This window comes from Neophocaena asiaeorientalis, unplaced genomic scaffold (assembly GCF_003031525.2).
Source record: "Neophocaena asiaeorientalis asiaeorientalis breed wild unplaced genomic scaffold, Neophocaena_asiaeorientalis_V1.1 scaffold1, whole genome shotgun sequence".
Taxonomy (NCBI): Eukaryota; Metazoa; Chordata; class Mammalia; order Artiodactyla; family Phocoenidae; genus Neophocaena; species Neophocaena asiaeorientalis.
Genome location: NW_020171981.1, coordinates 2,068,716 through 2,093,343, shown reverse-complemented (window position 1 = coordinate 2,093,343; position 24,628 = coordinate 2,068,716). Strand labels below are relative to the sequence as shown.

Here is a 24,628-nt window from a genome sequence, read left to right as displayed (position 1 = left end):
AAAAAAAAAAAAAAAAAAAAAAAAAAAATGCTTCCATTAAATTTAAACAAACTAAGATCCTCTAAAGCATACTTTAAAGTTACTTATAACCATTATTATATTATAGCTAAATTTCCCTAACTACCTTTAAAAGTATAATCCTAATTCTAGTCTTAATGTTTCCCTATGCTGAATACGGCAGAAGTGCCTTAATACATATTAAGATACATTATTATATAACTTTTACCAGGTAATGCTACTTTTCAGTTCTGTTATTTTATAATTTAGCATATATAATTTGTATATACTGATCATATTATATCTTTTGAAAAAGCAGGGGCCTGGTAACAACCTTTCCCCAGATATATGACCCAGATTAAGTGCGAGCATTACATTACAGTCCAGTACAGTAATCAGTTTGGAGCTTAATCATGAAATGATGAATTAATCTTTCAATGCTAAAGTTAGGCTATTCACTTTTTTCTAAGTCAGGCTTAGCAGAAAGAACTGTTTCTTCTCTTTTCCAAATTATTTAGGATGATTGATTGTATCGTCTAGTCTCTACCAGGAACTACATGACACTCCCAGACCCCTAACAACTGAGAAAAATACACAGGTATCCCATTAATCCACTGACATGTAGTTGGAGGTAAGGTGATAGAAACGGCATAGGCATCACAGCAGTTGAAGATGACCTTTGGAAGCACTTCTGGAGCAGGGTCAAAACACAGAGGCCAGGAATTTATTGTATGGATTCCTAGAGTAGTGCTGTACCACATGGCTTTTAATAATATCTGTTTCAAATTCCTATTGTTGAGTGTAATTATTTGGTTTCTTGTTTATACTTGAGTATTTCATCTGTTTTTTCCCCCGACTACCTGAAAACATAAAACTCATAGGCTACTTCTGAACTCAGAACAAATTCTAACATAAATTATAAATTCCCAGACCAAAAGTTGTATAGGGATCATCATCTCAAACCTAAACTTCATGGTGTTTACTAGTAGAACTCAGAAACCCTAAACTCAGAAGAATGGCAGCCAAAGGCACAGTTATCTTTTGCCTCTTTCTGAGTGTGACTCCATGGATGTCACTTTCAAAAAGTTTCACGAAGCTGGTAGAACACCATATGCCTTTCCTCAGCACAAATGACCACATCCTGTGCCAGGCAGCATTTTTCAGTCTCTGTGGTTGAGAACTGGAACAAATTAATGTATAGCTAGGCAGAGTTGGAATATTAGTTGAAGCTGTGATTTGAGTCTCAGAAGTTTTAGACATAGAACTCCGTTTCTTGGTCCTTAAGGATCTAAGACAAAAGAAGAAGATCTGGAGAAACAATTTTTGTCTTCTTCTTTTCTTCCTTTAAGGAAAAAAATGTTTGTGTGTGTGTGTGTATTTTTTTTTAAACGAAACACATATTTACTGCACATCTACTATGGGCCAAGTACTATTCTAGGTGTTGCAAATACCTAGAGAGAAAAAGAAAACTCAAGATCCTGGCTCATGAAGGGTGGAGGGAGAGACACAATAAACAAATAAAACTCCAAAATTATCCGTTGCAAAGTGCCATGCAGAGAATTACAATAGCCTACTGCATTAAAATAACTGGGTTGTCAAGGAAATTCTCTCTGAAGAAATGACATTAAGATGAGATCTGAGTGATATTCACAAAGCAATAGTGATAAGTTTTAGCAACATAAATATTAGTAGAAAATGTTTGCAATGCTAATATAAATATAGTGCTCAAAATTCCAAAAAAAAGCCTGGAAGTATTCCATAATGCTAATACAGACTATATTTGGGTGGTAGGATAGAAGTGGGTTTTTCTTTTTTCTTTCTACTTCTATGAACTTTCCAAGCTGTGGTAAAACACATAAATGTATTTAGTCTTTGTCCCCAATTCCTTACACAGAGTTCCTAAAACCCTTGAAATTTCCTGAGTTATAAGAGTGTCTTTTGTTATTCATAACAAGCCCCTTTCAATCACACCTGAGTTTATGCTACTGAGGTGACTTAGGGTGCAGCCCCTAGAAAGCCTCAGGATGGGTTGGTCACCAGAAAGACCAAGTGATTAGAGGGTTGGAACTTTCAGCCCCACCCACCAACCTCCAGGAAAGGGACTAGAGATTGAGCTCTATAAAAACTCTTGAACTGTAAGATTCAGAGAGCTTCTGGTGAAGACACCAAGCTGCTGAAAATGTGGTGTGCCCAGAGAGGACATGGAAACTCTGCACCCTCCCAACCCATAGCTTGCCCAATGCACCTCTTCCATTTGTCTGTTCCTGAGTTGTGTCCTTTATGATAAACCAGTAATAGTATGTAAAGTGCTTTCCTAAGTTCTGTGAGTCATTCTAGCAAATTATCAAACCTGAGTGGGGGTTGTGTGAAAACCTGAATTTGTAGTCAAGGCGGACAGAAGTACAGGAAACCTGGGGACCTGGTACTTTCAAGTGGTGTCTGAAGTGAGGGCAGTCTTGTGGGACTGAGCCCTTGACCTGTGGGTTCTGTGCTAACTCCAGAAGTTAGTAGCAGAATTGAATTGATGGTGAATTGGTGTCTGAAGAATCAGTTGTTGGTGTTGGAAACATCCCACAATAGGTGTCATGAGTGGGATTTGCTAGAACAGTCCTGGCTCATGGAAACATATGGTTTGGGAAGAAAAAGGAAGAAAAAGCAAGGGATGAAGAACCTCTGATTCCTGGCTACATGGTCACCTGTGTTATGGAGCAGCAGTTGTGCTTTGATCAGTTACTAAAAGTAAAATTACCAAGGGTATTCAGAGGTGGATCCAACTCTTGGGAAGTTGACTCACTGGATATGTGTAGAAATGCAAGCTAATAAGAGAAAAGCGAAATGTACAATTCCTTGGTTACTGTTATCTGCAAAGCCAAAATGAAATGAAAAGAGAGTTCTGAGGCAGACCTTGATGATAAACCAAGGTCAGATTTCAGTTGGTTTGTGCTTCAGATACTAGGCTCAAAGATTCCCCCAAAGGGAAAAATTATGTGAGAACAGTAGAGAGTATCTCTAAGACTTCTGGTCACCAAGAAGGTGGTTCATGTGGAGGGAAGGCAAAACCAAGAAACTACTGAAACCAGGGGGTAGGGTGTGAAGGAGTTGTCTTATTTTTTCAATCAGTATCATCAGCTTCCTGAAGAACCTTTACTAAAATGGATTGTGAGAGTGACTAACTTAGGGGCATTGTCTTTAGTTTGGGATGCTGCAGAGTGGAAGAGCATGTCTGGGTTGATCCAGGACCCACAGCTCACTATGGAACAATGGCAGATGATTATACATGATCCACAAACACAGCACGTTTTTCCTGAGGGAATGGCCAGCCTAGGTGACTGGATAAAAGCCACTGTAAGGTCTGTCTACCCTGAGAAAGAGGACTGTCCCACTCCCTCTATAAGTGCCAAGTAAAACAACCCAGATGAAGCAGCTGATATGTTTCATATGTAAGCCATATGGGACTGACTTTATGATAACCAAGATAGTCACTCACTAAATATGCCTATTACCCAGGTCTTGGTAAATGCTGTGGATTAAGGGGGTGTTCTAAGCATGTACATGTTGTATATAGTATGGTAAAGTTGGTGCAGCCACAGGAGGAAATGGGAACAAGGTCTGGAAGGAAGAAGTTTATTATACTCACAGGGTCCATAGAGGGGGTCACCACACAGGTGGTATAAGAACTTTATTACACCACACAGGGCCACAGGGTAAAGCACCAATGTCAGTCAGGATGCAGAAAAGAGGAAGGAAAATCCTAGGCTAGAGCCTTCACTGGAGTTTCCGAGAAAAGGCAAGGCAGGCAGGATAAACAGTTTAGGACTGCCTGGTTTGAATAATTCCAGCAGGCTTTGGGACACAGGAGTGGTCTCTAGTTGTCTGCTACTTGGCCCTGGATTGATTTCAGACAGGGGAAATATTAGTTCAGTTCATGAGATTTAGATAAGGAGATGGTTGGGGGGTATGGACTCTGGATTGGTTGGTTTATATAGGAAAAGCATGCTCCTGGCCAAGTCCTTTACTGTCTCTAAGAACTGGCTATCCCTGGGAAGGACAGTCTTTCCCTGGGTCTGTAAGGTCCCCAAACATCAAAGCATCAAATATAGATGAATGAATAGATGCCAAAAAGACAAATACAGAATCTAAGAAAACACAGAACAGGGGACCTCTTTTGCATGGGCATCCCATTTAATATTACTGCTTCAAAATCAAGCAACAGTCTGAGAAGCCTTATTGAATCTGCTGTCTCAGCTTCCTCTCTTGGGTCTTTCAGATGCTAATAAAAACATTAGGTTAATTAACAAGAAAATGAGGAGAGGCAGAAGGGAGAGTCAAGGGACTTGTCCCATCAAGGTGGAAAACTGTAAATGGTTATCAAGAAGTAAGATGAATAAAGGAAACATTGATAGGGCCAAAATAAAGAAGAAAAAGAATGGGGAGAGTTAAGGGACTCATTTCAGCAGGATGAAAATCTTTAGATAGTTATCAAGAAATGGGATAAATAAAATGGACAGTGATAGAGTTGAAACAACGGTCTTAATACAGCACTATAGAAAGTTGGGTGGACCAAAAGGACTCCCTGCTAGTTCCTCTACTTTTTTTTTTTTTTCCACGGGCCCAGCCGCTCCACGGCACGTGGGATCCTCCCAGACCGGGGCACGAACCCGTGTCCCCTACATCAACAGGCGGACTCTCAACCACTGTGCCACCAGGGAAGCCCAGTTCCTCTACTTTAAAGGGCCCCAAATAAGTCCACTCTATTCACTCCAGTGTAAAAACTAGAAGGCAAAGACTGCAATGAGAAATCGGACCTGAAATCACCTAGGGCAACGGGCAGGTTAATCTTTGTCATAACAAAAGAGCCAGGGTCCCCTGGCTCAACCTCTCAATAGGGACCCAAATTCTTTTGCACATGAAGAGATAAAATAGTCAGTGGGGTGGAGAAGAAAAGTTTCTGGAACTCTCTGACGTGGGTACCTCATGCACTGTGCTACCAGAACATGTTAGTGAAGCCCTAAAGGGGGCTCCGATTAGATTGAGAGAATATAGAAATGTAAGGGTTGATAGGATTAAGGTGGTAGTTTGGATGAAAACTTGGATGTTTTAAACAAGCTTTACATGGAGAAATTGTGTCTCCTTTACCTGAATGTTTTATGAGAATGGATATTATGTCCAATTGGGGAACATCTCTCTTACCTAATATTGTAAAACCAAAACCTGTTGATGAGTCCTATGGAGGTTAGTTAGGAATATAAGGGTTGCAATGAAAAAAAAATGGGCCGAAGACCTAAATAAACATTCCTCCAAAAAAGACATACAGATGGCCAACAGGCACATGAAAAGATGCTCAACATAGATAATTATTAGAGAAATACAAATCAAAACTACAGTGAGGTACCACCTCACACTGGTCAGAATGGCCATCATAAAAAGTCTACAAATAACAAATGCTGGAGAGGGTGTGGAGAAAAAGGAACCCTCCAACACTGTTGGTGGGAATGTAAATTGGTGCAGTCACTATGGAAAACAGTATGGAGTTTCCTCAAAAAACTAAAAATAGAGTTCCCATATGATCCAGCAATCCCACCCCTGGGCATATATCCAGACAAAACTGTAATTCAAAGAGATACATGCACCCCAATGTTCATAGCAGCACTATTTACAATAGCCAAGACATGGAAGCAACCTAAATGTCCATCAACAGATGAATGGACAAAGAAGATGTGGTCCATATATACAATGGAATACTACTCAGCCATAAAAAAGAATGAAATAATGCCATTTGCAGCAACATGGATGGGCCTACAGGTTGTCATACTGAGTGAAGTCAGACAGAGAAAGACAAATACATATGATATCACTTATATGTGGAAGCTAAAATATGACACAAATGAACTTATTTATGAAATGGAAACAGATTCACAGATACAGAAAACAAACTTATGGTTACCAAAGGGGAAAGGGGGTGGGAGAGGGATAAATTAGGAATTTGGGATTAGCAGATACAAGCTACTATATATAAAATAGATAAACAACAAAGTCCTACTGTATGGCACAGGGAACTATATTCAATATCTGTTTTGTAATAAATCAAAACCGAAAAGAACATTAAAAAGAATATATATAACTGAATCAATTTGCTGTACACCAGAAACTAATAGAACATTGTAAATCAACTATACTTCAATTTTTTTTTTTTTTTCTTTTGTGGTACGCGGGCCTCTCACTGTTGTGGTCTCTCCTGTTGCGGAGCACAGGCTCAGCGGCCATGGCTCACGGGCCCAGCCGCTCCGCGGCACGTGGGATCTTCCCGGACCAGGGCACGAACCCATGTCCCCTGCATCGGCAGGCGGACTCTCAACCACTGCGCCACCAGGGAAGCCCTATACTTCAATTTTTTACTAAAGGAATATAAGGGTTGGTTGATTAAGGTGAAAGTTTGGAGGAAAACTGGTACATGCGAAGTGGTTGTACCTCTTTTACATGAATGTATTATGGGTATGGATATTGTGTCTGACTGGGGAACTACTGTGTAAAACAGGAGGCATGTAAATCTATCCTTCAAGTGATATTCATTGGACATGCTAAATGAGGATGGATAAGATTGCCCAAGTCCACACAGTGTAGAAGAGAAGCTGGAGTGCTGGTGTGGACAAATTCTGTGCGATAGCTCTACGTAGAACATAGGTTGGGGCTTACGGCAAAAGCCTGGGAGTGCTTCCCAGTGACAACTATGGGGAGGATGGAATAGAGAATTTCTATTTGAGGGACAATTAGTAGGCTGATATCAGACATTAATTGAAACTGCCCCTATGATTGCAGGACAAAAAATAAGCTTAATATCTGAAACACCCATGACGTCTTAGGAGATGTCAGAAAAATGCTCTAATGGGGAGGGCAATGCCCAGAAGAGTTCCATAATAAAACGCAATGGTTTATACAGGATTGTGCTACAAGGGGAATGTAAGCAGGAGATACTCACAAGCAGGGAGCCTCTTTTCTCCTAGGACTGACTTTTGAACTGTGTAAGGAGCTGCCGGATTCTATTGTCACTTGGACAGTGCCCTATAAACAGTTCTTGACTGACCAACAAAACGCTGCTTGGTTTATGGATGGCAGTTCCAAGGTAAATGGCCAATATCCTGTTTGGAAGACTACCACTCTGACTGAAGAAGGTAAAAACCAATCAGTTTGGTGGGATGAATTACATGCTGTTTACCTAACAGGGATGGAAGAATCGAACAACAATGAAAGCCTCTATGTTTTGTTTTTTACCTGACTCATAAGTGATGGCCAATGGTCTGGCCATACCGATAAGCAGAGGGCTATGGAAGTCTGGTCTATTAAAAGGATGTCCATATGGACCATAGCCCTATGGAAATCACTATGGGAATTGGACGGGTACATTAAAGTAGGACAGGTTGATGCCTAACAGAAGAAACCCCTTCCAGGATTAGATGATGACCAATCATCCGTGGATATTATGGGGTATTAGCTTGAGGCGGCCACTTGGGTCCATGAAATAAGTGGACATTTGGGGACCAAAGCAGTGCAGAGGCCTGAATCTGCACATATTCCTTTTGTACCCTCTGAGGCTCAAAATGCCAACAAGAACTGTTCATTATGCCAACAAGAAAAACAGAGGGTGCAGATGGCTATGGGGGGGATTCCTCAGGGGGAAGACCCCACACACAGCTTGCAAGTGGATTACTCTGAACCAATGTCAGTAGCCCCAGTGGGGCTACAAATGGGTTTTGATAGAATAGGCGTTGACTCTGGACTGGGCTTTGCTTACCTGGTGGTAGATGCAAATGGTGCAACTACTATAAAAGAACCAGAACAGAAGATATTGTACCCATCTGGACCACCAAATCACATTTATTAAGAGCAAGGAACACACTTTACAGCTCATAATATCAAATAATGAGTAGGCAGAGAGATATTCTCCTCAGAATAATAGTTCCATAGAGAATTGGAACAAGCAGTTGAAACGTGGGTTGTTTAAAACAGGGGGAGATGTAGGCATGAAAGGTTCGTTTATATGTCTTCAAAAGCGTGTGTTCAGGGACTTCCCTGGTGGCGCAGTGGTTAAGAATCCGCATGCCAATGCAGGGGACACACGTTCGAGTCCTGGTCTGGGAAGATCCCACATGCCACGGAGCAACCAAGCCCGTGTGCCACAACTACTGAGCCCACACACCTAGAGCCGGTGCTCCACAACAGGAGAAGCCACCGCAATGAGAAGCCCACGCACAGCAACGCCACTAGAGATAGCCCGCGCACAGCAACGAAGACCTAACGCAACCAAAAATAAATAAATTAATTAATTAAAAAAAAGAAAAAGAAAAAGAGTGTGTGTTCACACTCAACATTAGAGGAGCTGAGGCAGTGTTGTCCCCACTAGATAGACTCCTCTGTTTTTCTGGCGGATCTGGGGAAGAGACGGTGGGGAGAGGCTGCTAGTACGACTATGAAATTTTTTCCATGGGAGGAAGATCATGGTATGATGATATGATTCTTTCCAAGGAGAGAGGACACTGGTATGATAACTAGACTTTTTTTTCTTCTCCACATACCTCAACTTTCTCTTTCCTATCTGATGCCCTGTAGTCACAGGACCAGGGATACAACTACAAGTGCCAGAAACAGGGATGATTTCTAAGCAAGAAACTGTAACTATAGTTTTAAACCTTTATGTCAGAATTCCTAAAGGCCTGATAAGGCAGGTTATGTCTTCATTCCATTTAGCAAAATCAAGGTTAACACTGAAAGTAGCCACTGCCTGGTGGTAAAAATAGCCCACTAGTTCCGTACCTAAGTACCTCTACCCTCTATGAATAGAAGTGAACTGAAGGGGAGGCACTTACTAGATGAGTATTGTTGCCTGAAATCTAGAACATCACAGTAGCTGAATCTAAAGTTCCTTCCAAAGGTGGAAAAGTTTAAGTATAAATAAATGGAGAGAAGGAGGAATAGTAGTTGAGGGCAAAGGAATGAATCAATGGGCTATGCAAAGAAGGAAATCCAATATTATATTACAGTCTCAATAGAGACTCAGAGCAAGGGAATAATATTGTGTTTTAGCTTAGTTATACCAGATGCTTGAAAAGATGAAGCCATGTATTGCTGAGACACTCCTGCATTTGGAACCTGACAAGATCAAATGGAAGCCTGCAAATCTGAGTGGTCTCACCCTAGAAGACATTTTCATATGCTATGATGGACTGGACTAATTAATGACTGAGTGTGACTCTAGTAATGTGCCAGTATGTTCTGACTTCTATGATGCATTTGCTATAAGAAATTCATGGTCAAAGACTACATTTGATCTTTGTCCCAGGTTCCTGGTACGAAGTTCCTAAAACCCTTGAAATTTCCTGAGTGATAAGAGTGTCTTTTCTTATTCATAACGAGCCCCTTTCAATCACATCTGAGTTTATGCTACTGAGGTGACTTAAGGTGCAGCCCCTAGATAGCCTCAGGATGGGTTGGTCACCAGAAAGACCAAGTGATTAGAGGGCTGGAACTTTCACCCACCAACCTCCAGGAAAGGCACTGGAGATTGAGCTCTATAAAAACTCTTGAACTGTAAGATTTAGAGAGCGTCTGGTGAAGACATCAAGCTGCTTAGAAGGCGATGTGCCCAGAAAGGGCATGGAAGCTCTGCACCCTCCCAACCCATAGCTTGCCCAATGCACCTCTTCCATTTGTCTGTTCCTGAGTTGTGTCCTTTATGATAAACCAGTAATAGTATGTAAAGTGCTTTCCTAAGTTCTGTGAGTCCTTCTAGGGAATTATCAAACCTGAGGGCGGGGGTGGTTGTGGGAAATCCCGAATTTGGAGTCAAGTTGGACAGAAGTTCAGGTAACCTGGGGACCTGGTACTTTTAAGTGGTGTCTAAAGTGAGGGCAGTCTTGTGGGACTGAGCCCTTAACCTGTGGGTTCTGCACTAATTCTAGAAGTTAGCATAAGAATTGAATTGAATTGAATTGCTGGATGCCCAGTTGGTGTCCAGAGAATTGGAGAATTGGTGGAAAATATCCCAGACAAACTTTCTATCATGAACATGTATTATTTTTATGATGGAAAAGAGTAAAATAAACATATTATTTAAAAAATGAAAGACAACCCACAGAATGGGAGAAAATATTTGCGAATGAAGCGACCTACAAGAGATTAATCTCCAAAATATACAAACAGCTCATGCAGCTCAATACCACAAAGACAAACAACCCAATCAAAAAATGGGCAGAAGGTCAAAATAGACATTTTTCCAAAGAAGACATAAAGATGGTCAAAAAGCACATGAAAAGATGCTCAACATCACTAATTATTAGAGAAACGCAAATCAAAATTATGATGAGGTACCACCTCACACTGGTCAGAATGGCCATCATAAAAAAGTCTACAAACAATAAATGCTGGAGAGGGTGTGGAGAAAAGGCAACCCTCCTACACTGTTGATGGGAGTATTAATTGGTACAGTCACTATGGAGAACAGTATGGTGGTTCCTTAAAAAACTAAAAATAGAGCTACCATATGATCCATCAACCCCACTCCTGGGCATATATCCAGAGAAAATCATAATTCGAAAAGATACATGCACCCCAATGCTCACTGCAGCACTATTTACAATAGCCAGGACATGGAAACGACCTAAATGTCCATCAACAGATGAATGGATAAAGAAGATGTGGCACATATATACAATGGAATATTACTCACTCATAAAAGAACAAAATTGAGTTATTTGTAATGAGGTGGATGGACCTAGAGTCTGTCATACAGAGTGAAGTAAGTCAGAAAGAGAAAAATACCATATGCTGACGAATGTATGTGGAATCTAAAAAAAGGTACTGATGAACCTAGTGGTAGGGCAGGAATGGAGATGCAGACATAGAGAACGGACTTGAGGACACAGTGGGGGAAGGGTAAGCTGGGACAAAGTGGGAGAGTGCCATTGACGTGTATGCACTACCAAATGTAAAATGGATGGCTGGTGGGAAGGTGCTGCACAGCACAGGGTGATCAGCTCGATGCTTTGTGATGACCCAGAGGGGTGGGATAGGGAGGGTGGGAGGGAAGCTCAAGAGGGAGGGGATATGGGGATATATGTGTACAAATAGCTGATTCACTTTGTTGTACAGTGGAAACTAACACAGCATTGTAGAGCAATTATACTCCAATAAAGATGAAGAAAAAAAATATGTGGTATGTATATACAATGGAATATTAGCCATAAAAAGGAATGAAATAATGCCCTTTGCAGCAACAAGGATGGGCCTAGAGATTGTCATACTGAGTGAAGTAAGTCAGAGAAAAACAAATATCATATGATATCACTTATATGTGGAACCTAAAGAAGAATGGTACAAGTGAACTTATTTACAAAACAGAAATAGAGTCACAAATGTAGAAAACAAACTTATCGTTACCGAGGAGGAAGGAGGGGGAGGGATAAACTGGGAGATTGGTATTGACATATACACACTACTGTATATAAAGTAGATAATAAGAAGCTACTGTATAGCACAGGGAACTCTACTCAGTAATCTGTAATGACCTATATAGGAAAAGAATCTAAAAAAGAGTGGATATATGTGTATGTATAACTGATTCACTTTGCCATACAGCAGAAACTAACACAACATTGTAAATCAACTATACTCCAATAAAAATTAATGTTAAAAAATTTAAAAAAAGAAGTTAGTATAACTTGAACACTGAATAAGCACCTTAAATTCTCAAAATCTGCTGACATCCCGTAGCAAATTATTAAATGTAAATATTTGTAAAGTGAACAAAACTGAATTCCTTCCAACTCAACCCACAAATGCAAGTTTTCCTCGGAGATTTCCTGATTTCTTCTCCATGTTGAGCCTGAACGATATCTTTAGTTTCTGGTCTACACACTACGGCTCACCTCCTATGTCTTCATCTTGATTGGCTGGGCCTTCTGTACCATCCACATTTTCTGTTTCATGAGGTTTGGTTAAATCGTAGTCATGCAAAAGCACCGAACCTTCTAGGAGATAAGAAGAATTTTAACTATGCAGTCAACTTTAAAGGATTTTTATAAACATGTATTAAGTAAGACTCCTATTTCAGCTTCACCCAATCCCTTAGTGATAGACAATATCGCTTTCACATACACCCAAGTAAGATAAATGTGAAAACTCTTGAGGTTCAGAAAGACGCCCAAGGTTCATGTGCCTTTCCATTAGACATCATTTTCTGGACTATTTCTTTCACCTGAGTTAAAATGCACTCAAGTTCCTTTGGATTGAAATTCTCTCTCCTTTGGTATATCTCACAATATTCAGTACGATGCTATTGCTAGTTAAGACCAAGAAATATTAACATATAGTGATGAGAAATACTGAGTCTGAAACTACTGGCATAACTCAATTTGGGAAAGATGCTTTCCTGAGAGGAAGGCTGTACGCTTCTGTACCAAATCCTATTTTCCCTTTCTGTTCACATTATAAATGTGATTCTGTGGAAAGCATATTGGCCCCCAAATTCCTGTATTTCATCAAACATTTACTAAATTTTGACAAGGCTACAGATATGAATAGGTTATAATTCCTGTCTTCAAGGAGCTTATACTCTACAGATGTAGATAAAACAAACGCACAACTATAATGCAAGACTCAGGCCTATAATGTAGACTCGGACATGAGATTAAGGGGAAAAAAAAGTGTTACGGGAGGTCCTACGTAAAAGGCAGAAGACATAATAAAAGCATGGTTAAATAAACAGCAAACTTACTAAAAATCAAGTTTAACAAAAATATAATTTTGTACAATAAATATTGATAATATTAGAAGTAAGGAAGAAGGCATGACGTAGCTGGAATTATTTCACATATAAGCATGGTAGCTTAACAAAAAGATGATAAAAGAAATGAACAGAAAATATACCCGCTTGCTATCAAACTCCTTCCCAATTTTCAATAAAATATTTGCTGAGAATCTATTACATGCAACAAATAAAGACACTGAATCCTGTGGCACTAAGGAGGGGCTGAAATAAGAGAGGTGATTAGAAACTGCAGGGGCTTCCTTTCAGCTGCAGGCATGACTGAACACATGGAGCAGGACATTTTACTGGCATGTAGGAGTAAAATGGAAACATATTACATAAAATCCATGACTAAGAGGTCCTGAAAATGTGGTCATCATGGACTCAGGTTTTGATTTATAGGTAAAGTTTCTCTTTTCTGCATATTATAACATATACTCTTAGACAGTAAGACTCTAAATAGTTTACTTTTCTCAAGCCTGAAATAATGGACATAAAGTGCACGCCTGAACAACTAATATGAGTACAGGTTCAATTAAAACATAAGGTTAGGGCTTCCCTGGTGGTGCAGTGGTTAAGAATCCACCTGCCAATTCAGGGGACACGGGTTCAAGCCCTGGTCCGGGAAGATCCTACATGCCACAGAGCAACTAAGCCCATGCGCCACAACTACTGAGCCTGCGCTCTAGAGCCCGCAAGCCACGACTACTGAGCCCACGTGCCACAACTACCGAGCCCACGTGCCTAGAGCCCGTGCTCTACAACAAGAGAAGCCTCTGCAATGAGAAGCCCGCACACCACAACGAAGAGTAGCCCCTGCTCACCGCAGCTAGAGAAAGCCCACGCGCAGCAACAAAGACCCAATGCAGCCAAAAATAAGTAAATAAATAAATAAAATTTAAAAAGCCAAAACCCCAAAATCATAAGGTTACAACTCACAGTAATATAACAAGGCACTTAGGTGGTAAATTTTGTAATATAGCAAAAGCTTTGATTCAAACAAAGTGAGTTAGTCAATGGAGAAAACACAGAAGTTATTGTTAGGAAATAGATTACTTTAAATGTTTATAGTTTATTCTGGAATAGGGGTCAGCAAACTGTGGCCTGAGGCCAAATCTAGCCATGGTCTGTTTTTGTAGGGACCCAGGAGGTAAGAATGGTTTTTACAGTTTTAAAGGATTGTAAATAACATAAAGAGGAATAGGCAACAGAGACCATATATGGCCCACAAAGTCTAAAATATTTACTCTCCGGCCCTTTACAAAAAGTTTGCTGACCACTGTTCCTGAGTGAAAAGCACAAGTTGTTCAAATAACAGCTACTATATTGTTCAACAAAAACTGTCTTTATTCAAACCAATCAGTTGAAAAAATGTGAAAAGAGAATAAAAAACCAGTGATTAACATTAGGTAGATGGTTTGGCTCTGTGATGCCAAAGAACTTATATGATCTAAATGGACATGTTATTTTTGTATCAGGAAGAGACAACCACATTTTTTCCCCAACACATTTCCATAGCATTTTTATTGCAATCAGAATATTCCTCTTCCTTTGGTCTATTCAGTAACGGTATATTTTCAGAGTGGTAAGACCTGATGTTACCTGTGGGCACAGACTGCTCTTGAGTGCTTTTCAGTTCCACATTTGGTTTTATATCTGAAAAGAAAAGGATTACAAATATTAGCTACTTAGAGTAAATTTTTTCAGATTTGAGCACTCAAAATTTAATAAGGATACTATTTTGGAAGACTTAATTGCTGATTTCCTCTTCAGATCAGGACTAATTCTTTCTCTATATCCTCCCTAAAATATGCCTCAAGGAGAATAAAAGGAATCCATGCAGCAATTATACTTTAAAGAGATTAAGTGGAACAAATTAGTACTTTGTATTTACCCACATACTTACCATTTCTGGTGCTTTTCATTTTTTCATAAAGACCTGAGTTCCTTTCTGGTATTGTCTCTCTTCAGTCTAAAGAGTTTCCTTTAGCATTTCTAGTAGGGCAGCTGTATGAATGACAACTGTTCTTAGTTTTCATTTATTTGGAAATATCTTTATTTTGCCTTCAACTTTAAAGGTTGTTTTTACTTGACATAGAATTATGGGTTGACAGTTTTCTTCTGGCACTTTAAAGATGGCATTCCACTATCTTCTATCCTCTGTTGTTTCTGATGAGAAGTCAGTGATATTTTGTATTGTCGTCTTCCTATATATATGTATTCTTTTTCTCTGAATGCTTTCAAGATTTTCTCCTGACTTTTGGTTTTTAGCAGTTTGACTATGATATGTCTAGGTGTGGTTTTTTTTTTTTTGTTTTTTTTTTAGGTGTGGTTTTATCCGCATTTATCCCACTTGGGTCCACTGAACTTTTTATGTGTAAAATTATGTTTTTCACCAAACCTGAGAAATTTTCAGACATTATTTCTTCAAATACTTTTTCTCCTCCATTCTCTTGCCCCTTTTATTCTAGGACTTCATTTACATGTATGTTAGACTTTTTCATATTTTCCCACAGTTCCCTGAGGTTCTATTCTTCCCCCCCCAAATTCTTTCCTCTGTTGCTCAGATTGAATATTTTTATTGATAAATCTTCAAGTTCACTTACTCTTTCTTATCTCATCTTAATGTGCTGTCAAGCCTATCCAGTGAGTTTTCTATTTCAGATATTGTAATTTTTAGTTCTAGAACTTCCATTTTGTTCTTTTTTCTAGTCTCTCTGCTAGATTTCCTTTTTGTTAATTCATTACAAGCATATTTTCCTTTGCATCTTTTTTTCTTTTTTGTGGTACACAGGCCTCTCACCACTGTGGCCTCTCCCATTGCGGAGCACAGGCTCCGGATGCACAGGCTCAGCGGCCATGGCTCACGGGCCTAGCCGCTCCGCGGCATGTGGGATCCTCCCGGACCGGAGCATGACCCCGTGTCCCCTGCATCGGCAGGTGGACTCTCAACCACTGCGCCGCCAGGGAAGCCCTCCTTTGCATCTTTGAGTATAATTATTATACTTGTTTAAGATCCTTGTCCAATACCTGTCACTTTGGGCTCAGTCATCTTTGGTTTCCTTTTCTCTTGAGTATGGGTCACATTTTCTTGTTTCTTCATATAACCTAATAATTTTGGATTGTACCCTGGACATTATAAAGATATTACAGAATTTCTGGAGTCTGTTATGTTCTTTTGAAGCATATAGGATCTTTTCTTTGTTTATTTTACTTTTTAAAGCATGTAGTTAAACTCAAATTCTGTTTCATTTGTGGTGGGCAGCAGCTAGCATAACCAATTGTCCCAGTATACTTGGGATTGAGGATTTTCCCAGACCCCAGAACTTTCACAGCCTCAGGGAACCTGGGACAAGTTGGTCACTCTTGCAGAAGTGTAAATCTCTATTCAGTTACTTTCACCTCTGATGGATTGCTCAGGGTATGATCCATACATGTGTAGTTCAAGGATTAGCTAAAGATTTGGTCCAGCCAGAGAATTTATACACAAAAAGCCCTCTCTGTCCTCTCCATTCTAGGATTTCCCCCTTTGCCTCCCAACTGTTGTGATTGCTATCGTTTTTTAAGCTAGTAAAACTGTGGATTATCTACTCAAGTTTTGGTCACCCTGATGCTAAAACTGGGGCCTGCCCTTGGGCAAAAAAGCCATAAAAACAAGTTGGTAACAGGTAACAGATTTTTTTCATATTTTGTCCAGAACCTATAACTGTTATCTGTTGGAAGTTTGGTTCAATAGGAGGTACTCTTCTATTACTAGAAATTGAAACTCTTGGGACTTCCCAAGTGGCACAGTGGTTTAGAATCCACCTTCCAATTCAAGGGATATGGGTTCAATCCCTGGTCAGGGAACTAAGATCCCACATGCCACGGGGCAACTGAGCCCACGCACTGCAACTACTGACCCTAGTGCAGCCAAAAAAAAGAAAGAAATTGAAACTCTCCTTTGTTCTTTTTTTTTTTAATATTTATTTATTTATTTGGCTGCACCAGGTCTTTAGTTGCGGCATGCAGGACCTTCGTTGCCACGTGCAGGTTCGTTGTTGCAGGGTGCAGGATCTTTAGCTGTGGTATGTGGAATCTTTGGTTGCAGCATGCGGGCTCTTAATTGCGGCATGCGGGATTTAGTTCCCTGACCAGGGATCGAACCTGGGCTCCCTGCATTGGGAGCCCAGAGTCTTAACCTCTGGACCATCAGGGAAGTCCCTGCTCTTTATTTTAATGGTGATCATATACCTAAAACTGCTCCGGATAGCACTGATTTCAAATATTCTATACTATATTTCAGACATATTCCAATTATTGTTTTGAAAAATGTAGTCACTGTACTTACATTCTACCCTAATTTTAAAAGTTTAACATACCACCCATTAAATGTTAGCAGCAAAGCATAAAGGCAGGGAAAATACAAATATTTTTAAAGTAAGCAAAGGGGCAGCCTGCTATGTGGGGTCAAAACCCAAGATGGGTGAAAGAAACATCTATACAAGGAATGGGGACAGGCAAGGCAGGCTGCTGGAGACCAACCAGCATGAAGAGTGTGCCTGTGTGTGGTGGGCATTCAGAATGAAATGAGGAGGGATTCTATATGAAGGGCAGACAGCATGGGAAGTCAGAGCCTGAGACAGATAAGGAGGGTGGGAGAATTACGTGGCCTGGAGTGTTACAGTCTGAGAGGCATGAAGAGGATATCCAAGTAAGTGATGGCCTAGCATGAAGAGTCAGAGCCTGAGCATAGTGAAGAGGACATCTATGCCTGGGGGTGCTCCGGTTTCAGAGAGTAAACAGGGCGAGCAAGGTACCTGCACAGGGACGGGGGGGCTGGCACCAAGGAGCCCAAATGGAGTGAGGAGAGTTTGTGTGCATGGATGCGGTCCAGTGCAAAGTGTCCAAACTTGAGTGGGGTGAAGAGGGCATCCACATATTAGGCACAGCCTTGCACTGGGATGTCAGACACCAACAGCTGAAAAGGGTGTCCACATAGATCAGTGGCTGTAGGACAGAATGTCAAAACCCAAATGAGGCAAGGAAAGCATCTTCACTGAAGAGGAGATGGCAGTGGCGATGGATGACTGATTACATAAAGGAGGATTGATCAAATAAGGAAAATATAATAACAGATAATGAGACCCAGGTTTTCTCTGTCAGAGAAGGGAGTTACAAATATGGAAACCTGTGGTCCTATAATGGAAATGCAAGTATTGGCAGGAATACATGGCTTCTACTGTATATCAATTGATACAAAATATAGATGTAAATGTGTGTATATGTATGGCATACATACACATAGTCTCTAGCCCTGTCCACTGAGAGCACCTGGGAGCAGTGACACCACAACAGCTTCTAGCATATAGATATTAACTTCTAAATATCATTCTCAACTTAAAGGAACCAGATTCCTTGGAAAAATGGCTGACTCCAAGCCTGGGGCAGGGAAAGTACAGGTGAGACTGGAACATTTTGTTGCGCCAGAAAGCAAGGAAGTGCTCACAGAACGAGGAGGATATGTTAAAAGGATATAGAAATCATTCTGAAGGGGTTTCCACTCGACAAATCTGAGACAAGGGAGCATCAAAATTATTATGATAGTACTAGATTATAACTCATTGAAAAAAAACAGAAATTCATGAGTCCATATTGACACTAATAAGAAAGTTAATAAGTTGAAAGCCTAGTAACAAATGGAATATTTATATAGATTCAAAGTGCTTCTCCTCAAAATACTTATTATTACAAACATGAAAAGAGAAACTATATAGTGGAGAGCCCTGTAGACACCACTGTAACTGAGCAAAGTGATCATCATCAGTAATGGGACAAATGAAAATTATATGCCCACTGATAATGAAAAGAACACAGCATCATACTTCCCTGGTAGCGCAGTGGTTAAGAATCTGCCTGCCAATGCAGGGGACACGGGTTCAAGCCCTGGTCCGGGAAGATCTCACATGCTGCAGAGCAACTAAGCCGCTGCACCACAACTACTGAGCCCGCACGCCTAGAGCCCATGCTCTGCAACAAGAAAAGTCACCGCAATGAGAAGCCCGTGCACCGCAACGAAGAGTTGCCCCTGCTCGCCGCAACGAAGCCCGCGCGCAGCAATGAAGCCGCCACGCAGCCTAAAATAAATAAATAAATTTATATATAAAAAAACCCCACAGCATCACTTCTGTGATATTCCTGTCAAATATGCACAACATGAATCTAAACGTGATAAAACAAACTAACTGAGGGTACTTTACAAAATAACTGGCTTGTAATCCTCAAAAGTGTCAAGGTCGTGACAGACTGAGAAACTATTCCAGACTGAAGGAGAGTGAAGAGACGTAGCAACTAAATGCAATGTATGATTCTGAGCTGAATCCTCCTGAAGTAAAGGACGTTATACAAGTAACTGGAGAAATCTGAATGGGGTCTGAGGATTAAATGGTAGTCATGGGGACTTCCCTGGTAGTCCAACAGCTAAGACTCCGTGCTCCCAACGCAGGGGGCCCAGGTTCAGTCCCTGGTCAGGGAACTGCTTGAAAAAATATTGAGAGATATTTAAATGTCACAGTCAGAGTTTAAAAGGTTCAGGGGACCAGATCCCACATGCCGCAGCTAAGATTTCACATGCCACAACTAAAAGATCCCGCACCCAGCAACGAAGATCCCCCATTCCACAACTAAGATCTGGCACAGCCAAATAAATAAATAAATATTTTTTTAAAATAGTAGTCATAGATCAATGCTAATTTCCTGATTTTGATGGTTGTTTTGTGGTTATGTGGGAGAAGGTAGAACACACACTAAAGTATTCAAGGGTAACAGAGCTTCATGTCAGCAACTTACTCTCAAAATTTCCGGAAAAAAATAGTTTTTTGTACAGTATTGCAACTTTTCTGTAAGTTTGATAGTGGGTTTTTTAAGTTTTTTTTTTTTTTAAAGCTAACTGTGAAACCTTTAACTGCACACTAAAGGGATTCTGAACAGAAAAAAAAAAAAAAGAAAGAAAACTAGCTCAAAAGTTTCACATGAACAATCTTCATGTGAAAACACCTTTTAGTTACTACAGAGCAAGATGGCTTTTGATTTGGTGACCTAAAGGAAAAAGGTCCTGGTCCCCTGAACCTTTTAAACTCTGACTGTGACATTTAAATATCTCTCAATATTTTTTCAAGCAGTCTTTGTGTGCCGTAAATAACACCAGAAGGAACTGAGTACAGTTTCCAAGAGAAAAAGATTTGACTATCTGAGTATTCAGAACTTGAAGGAGACATTAAGGCCATCTATAATCAGGCTACATGGATGTTCTTCTTAGGTGCTAAAAAATACTTAAAAGACAAGGACAAAATAGACTGAAGTGCATTTCCCCCCTTGAACTCAAAGGTCTTTATAAACATATGAAGTCCAGTAGTGAACAGATGGTAAAGGAATTCTCATCTGAAGACCAGAAACCTGTTAAACATTTCTAAGTGCAGCAAAAGTTTTACAGTTTTTAATGGATCATTTTGTAATTCCTTCATACTTCAGTCCAAAAAAGACTTCAAAAAGTTTCCATGATGGGGTCTACTGGGGTCTTTTTTAATGTGTTGGCAGTCTACATAGTTTTAAACTATTTTCCAAAAAGAATGCTCTAGAAAGCTAAGAAGGAAAGGTCCCTATATTGCTTTTGATAGAAATATAGTTCCCTTTACTGATATTTATACATATCTGATGCAAATGATGGAAGAATTCCAAAGTGGGTTAATTTTGTTGAAATACAATTCTTGTCAATTTTCTACATCTCTCCTTTTACTTGAATTGGTAAAGCATGCTCCTGCCTCAGGACCTTTGCTTTTACCCTTCCCTCTGATCAAAATGTTCTTCCCTTAGATAGCCACGTGGCCCACTTCCTTTCTTCATTCAGGTGTGTGCTCAAAAGTCACCTTATTGAACAAGCTTTACCTGACTACCCTATAATAAAATGTCATCCTCCATTGGCACTTTCTTTTCTCTTTATTTTTCTTCATAAAATTTCATTTTTGGACTTCCCTGATGACGCAGTGGTTGGGAACCCACCTGCCAGTGCAGGGGACACGGGTTCAAGGCCTGGTCAAGGAAGATCCCACATGCTGCAGAGCAACTAAGCCCGTGCACCACAGCTACTGAGCCTGCGCTCTGGAGCCTGTGACCCACAACTACTGAGCCCACATGCCACAACTACTGAAGCCCGCACGCCTAGAGCCCGTGCTCCGCAACAGGAGAAGCCACCACAATGAGAAGCCCGTGCACTTCAATGAGGAGTAGCCCCCACTCACTGCACCTAGAGAAAGCCCCTGCACAGCAACGAAGACCCAAGGCAGCCAAAAATAAATAAATAAATTTATTTTTAAAAATTTCATTTTCACCACCTGACATACATTTGTTCATTTTTAAAATCTGTCTCCCCCCACCAGAATGTAAACTCCATGAAAACATGGATGTTGATTTTAATTTTTATTGCTATTTTGCTGTATCTTCAGCTCTCAAAATAGTGCCCATTTGTGATAGTCACTCAATAAATTTGTTGAATTAACACATGAATTTTTATATCTCTATCCTTGCTACTTATAAACACTCTAGGTCAATGTTCTGCAAACTATAGCTTATCACCTGCTTTTGTATGGCCTGTGAACTAAGAATGATTTTTACATTTTTTAATGGTTGAAAAAAATCAGAAGAATACTGTTTCATGCGACTTGAAAATTAGATGGAATTCAAATTTCAGTGTTAATAAAGTTTTATTGGAACACAGCCAAATCCGTTCATTTACCCGTTGTCTATGACTGCTTTTGTATTCCAACAGCAGAGTTGAGTACTTGTAACAGAGACTATATGACTTGCAAAGCCTAAAACATTCACTATCTGGTACTTTACAGAAAAAGTTTACCAAGACCTGCTCTAAATCTATTATTAATACTAGCACTAATACTGAACTGTCCAATATAATAGCCGCTAGCTACACGTGCCAATTTGAGTTTAAATTTAAGTTAATAAAAATAAAAAATTTAGTTTCTCAGTTACCCAACCACATTTTTTTTTTTAAAGGTTAAGTCTTTTACTTATTTATTTATTTTTGGCTGCGTTGGGTCTTCATTGCTGCGCGCGGGTTTTCTCTAGTTGCAGCGAGCGGGGGTTACTCTTCCTTGCAGGGCGTGGGCTTCTCATTGTGGTGGCTTCTCTTTTTGCAGAGCACGGGCTCTAGGCGTGCGGGCTTCAGTAGTTGTGGCACACGAGCTCAGTAGTTGTGGCTCGCGTGCTCTAGGGCGCAGGCTCAGTAGCTGTGGCTCACGGGCCTGGTTGCTCTGCGGCATGTGGGATCTTCCCGTTCCAAGGCTCAAACCCGGCTCCCCTGCATTGGCATGCGGATTCTTAACCACTGCGCCACTAGGGAAGTCCCCCCAACCATATTTTAAGTACTCAACAGAACACGTAGCTAGGGGCTTTCATATTGGAAAACACAGATAAAGAATATTTCCATCACTGTAGAAAGTTCTACTGAATAGCACAGTTCTAGATTTTAGGATATCTCATTGCTGCTTGGGTTACCACTCACTGCAAAGCTATTTATTTAAAACAAACATTAAAACTCTGGATCAGGAAAAAACAAGTAGATCAAACCATGTATAAAAACTAAATATCAACCAAAATTCTAAATATATTATACTAGGAAACAGCTTAACAATGACCATCTTCTATCAATATTTCCAAAACTCCTGCAATTGGAATTTCAGGCAAAAGCATTTTCCATTAATGCAGTAATCAAAAAGATAAAGGATCTAAACAGCACCCTTCATACAAAGCATTTTACAAATTTCACTGATTAAAAAATTAATGTGACTTTTCAGAGGGTTAAAAAAAACCCCACATGATGCCAAACATCCAGATAAAATATTTTAAAATGTATCTTTGTATGTGTACAAATATAAACTCAGCATATACATTGGGATTTTTTTGATATCATTAGGTAAAATCATTTTTCTTACCTCATTTTAAAGCCAACATTACAATCAAGCAGAAAACCCTAGTTAACACTCTTTCATGTCAATTGCCCCCCTGCTCTTCCCGTAACTAAATAACTAACTCCTGATATATTTTTGGTTTAAAATTAAATCATTAGTGTCTTCCACTGACACTTTACCTCTTAAATAACAAATCTTGTGAAAGGTATAACTAGTCTCTTACTGACACAGCTCACAAATATATTAGACTGTAAAAGTTAAAGGTTATTTCTTTTGTTGTATCCCAAGCACTCTGTAAATTCAAAGCTTTACTAGCAATCTCAAATTGTTTTCTTCCAGTATTGAAAACAATCCTCATGACATGCTTACTGAGAGATGACAATTACAAATTTGTTTTTATTCCTTCAGATTCTCTTTCCTTCAACAAAAATGCTATTTTTAAAAATTCACTAGTTAGAATTCTTTTTAAAAGATACCAAGATTTTTCTCTGAGATTCTAGTATTTTATGTGTTGCAAAATGAAAAGGGGTAGATTACGAACAAAATTTAAACTTGGAAATGGCAGGAGTCTGGTTAATTGAGATTTTGTCAAAATTCACATGTGAATCATATGTTATCTACCAACAAAATCAAATATTTACATTAGCAACAAAATTGGCAACCATATTTTTAATTCAAATGGTTATAAACTTGTCTTTATTTTGATATTTTAAGAAATCATCATTCAATTAAGAATACCAGCTAATACAATTCTACTCTTAATTTCAGAGATCAGATTTCCACTTGTGGGTCTGTTTTCCCAGTAGGAAATGTAGATGCTAAAGGAGAGCAAAATGTCAATCTCAGAAAGAATCATGTACTGAGTTTGCCAGCTGTCAGCAGCACTGGTGCCTGACAGCTGCCAGAAAGCCGTCTCTGAATGTTGACATTCTCCTTTACCTTCATAACAATAAACTGATTCCTCTATCCCCATACCTCTTTTTAAAATCTAAAATGTCCACTTTTACTTTTTAACAAAAAGCTTTGGAAACTGAGTCGCTGACTACAAAAATGTATTCATAATTGAAACATGCACATTCAGGACGACAAATGTGGCACAGAAGTGTTAGCTACTACTTCTGAAAGATCCTTCATGAGTTCCCTTTATTACTACCACATACAATCATACCTGGAATCTTACCATCACAAGAACAGTTCTGTATAATAATTTAAAAAAATGATCCCTATAACCAATGAAATTAGAATATTAGAATTGGAGTAGGTATCTTAACTACCTTACCTCTCCTTCCCCTGCCATTTGGTACTTGAATTTCCTCCAATATCTCCCTATTTGGGTTGTAAAGTCTCTGCTTAGACACTTCCAAGTGTACAGAAGTTATACCTTTCCATTTCATAAAAACTCTAATGGTTTAAAAAGTTCCTCCTTAAATGTAGTGAAACTCAAATTTCTTAAACTGTCCATTTCAGGTCCTAGTTCAGCTTTCTGGGAATATCCAGAATAAGTTATTACGCAAATGCTACCACTCAGTTCCCTAACCATGGTGACAGCTTTCTTCTGAACCTGGTTTTGTTTGCCTGTGGTCCTCCAAAAATGTGGCATCAAGCACTGCAAATGTGATTTTGTATTATCTCATAGCATCTCTGGAAGATAAACACGTGCAATGGCATTTATTATTCTCCCCATTTTACAAACAAAATTTAAGACACAAAGAATGACAAAAAATATAAAATCATGTAAGTGCCCAAAGGTACAATGTCAGCGGCACATTATGAAGAGAAGCAGGATTCCTTTCTTGAGTTTCACCTTTGTTTCAAAGAATTTAAATAATGTTTTAAGGTGCTTTCCTATACAGATTATAAATCTTAGAAGAAA

General features: G+C 39.6%; 1 protein-coding gene across 4 annotated transcripts in view; it reads right to left on the bottom strand.

The window, feature by feature from the left end:
- IKZF3 (IKAROS family zinc finger 3) overlaps window positions 1–24,628 on the bottom strand; it is an 85,909-nt gene that overhangs the window by 49,908 nt on the left and 11,373 nt on the right. For 2 of the 4 annotated variants that reach the window (XM_024742760.1, XM_024742774.1), the window contains exons 2-3: window positions 14,399–14,452; window positions 11,916–12,014 (exon numbers count right to left, since the gene is read on the bottom strand). In XM_024742760.1, coding sequence (XP_024598528.1) covers window positions 11,916–12,014; window positions 14,399–14,452 — 153 coding nt within the window. Of the gene's footprint in view, window positions 1–11,915; window positions 12,018–14,398; window positions 14,453–24,628 lie in introns of all 4 variants that reach the window. The other 2 variants (XM_024742753.1, XM_024742764.1) reach the window with 1 other exon arrangement.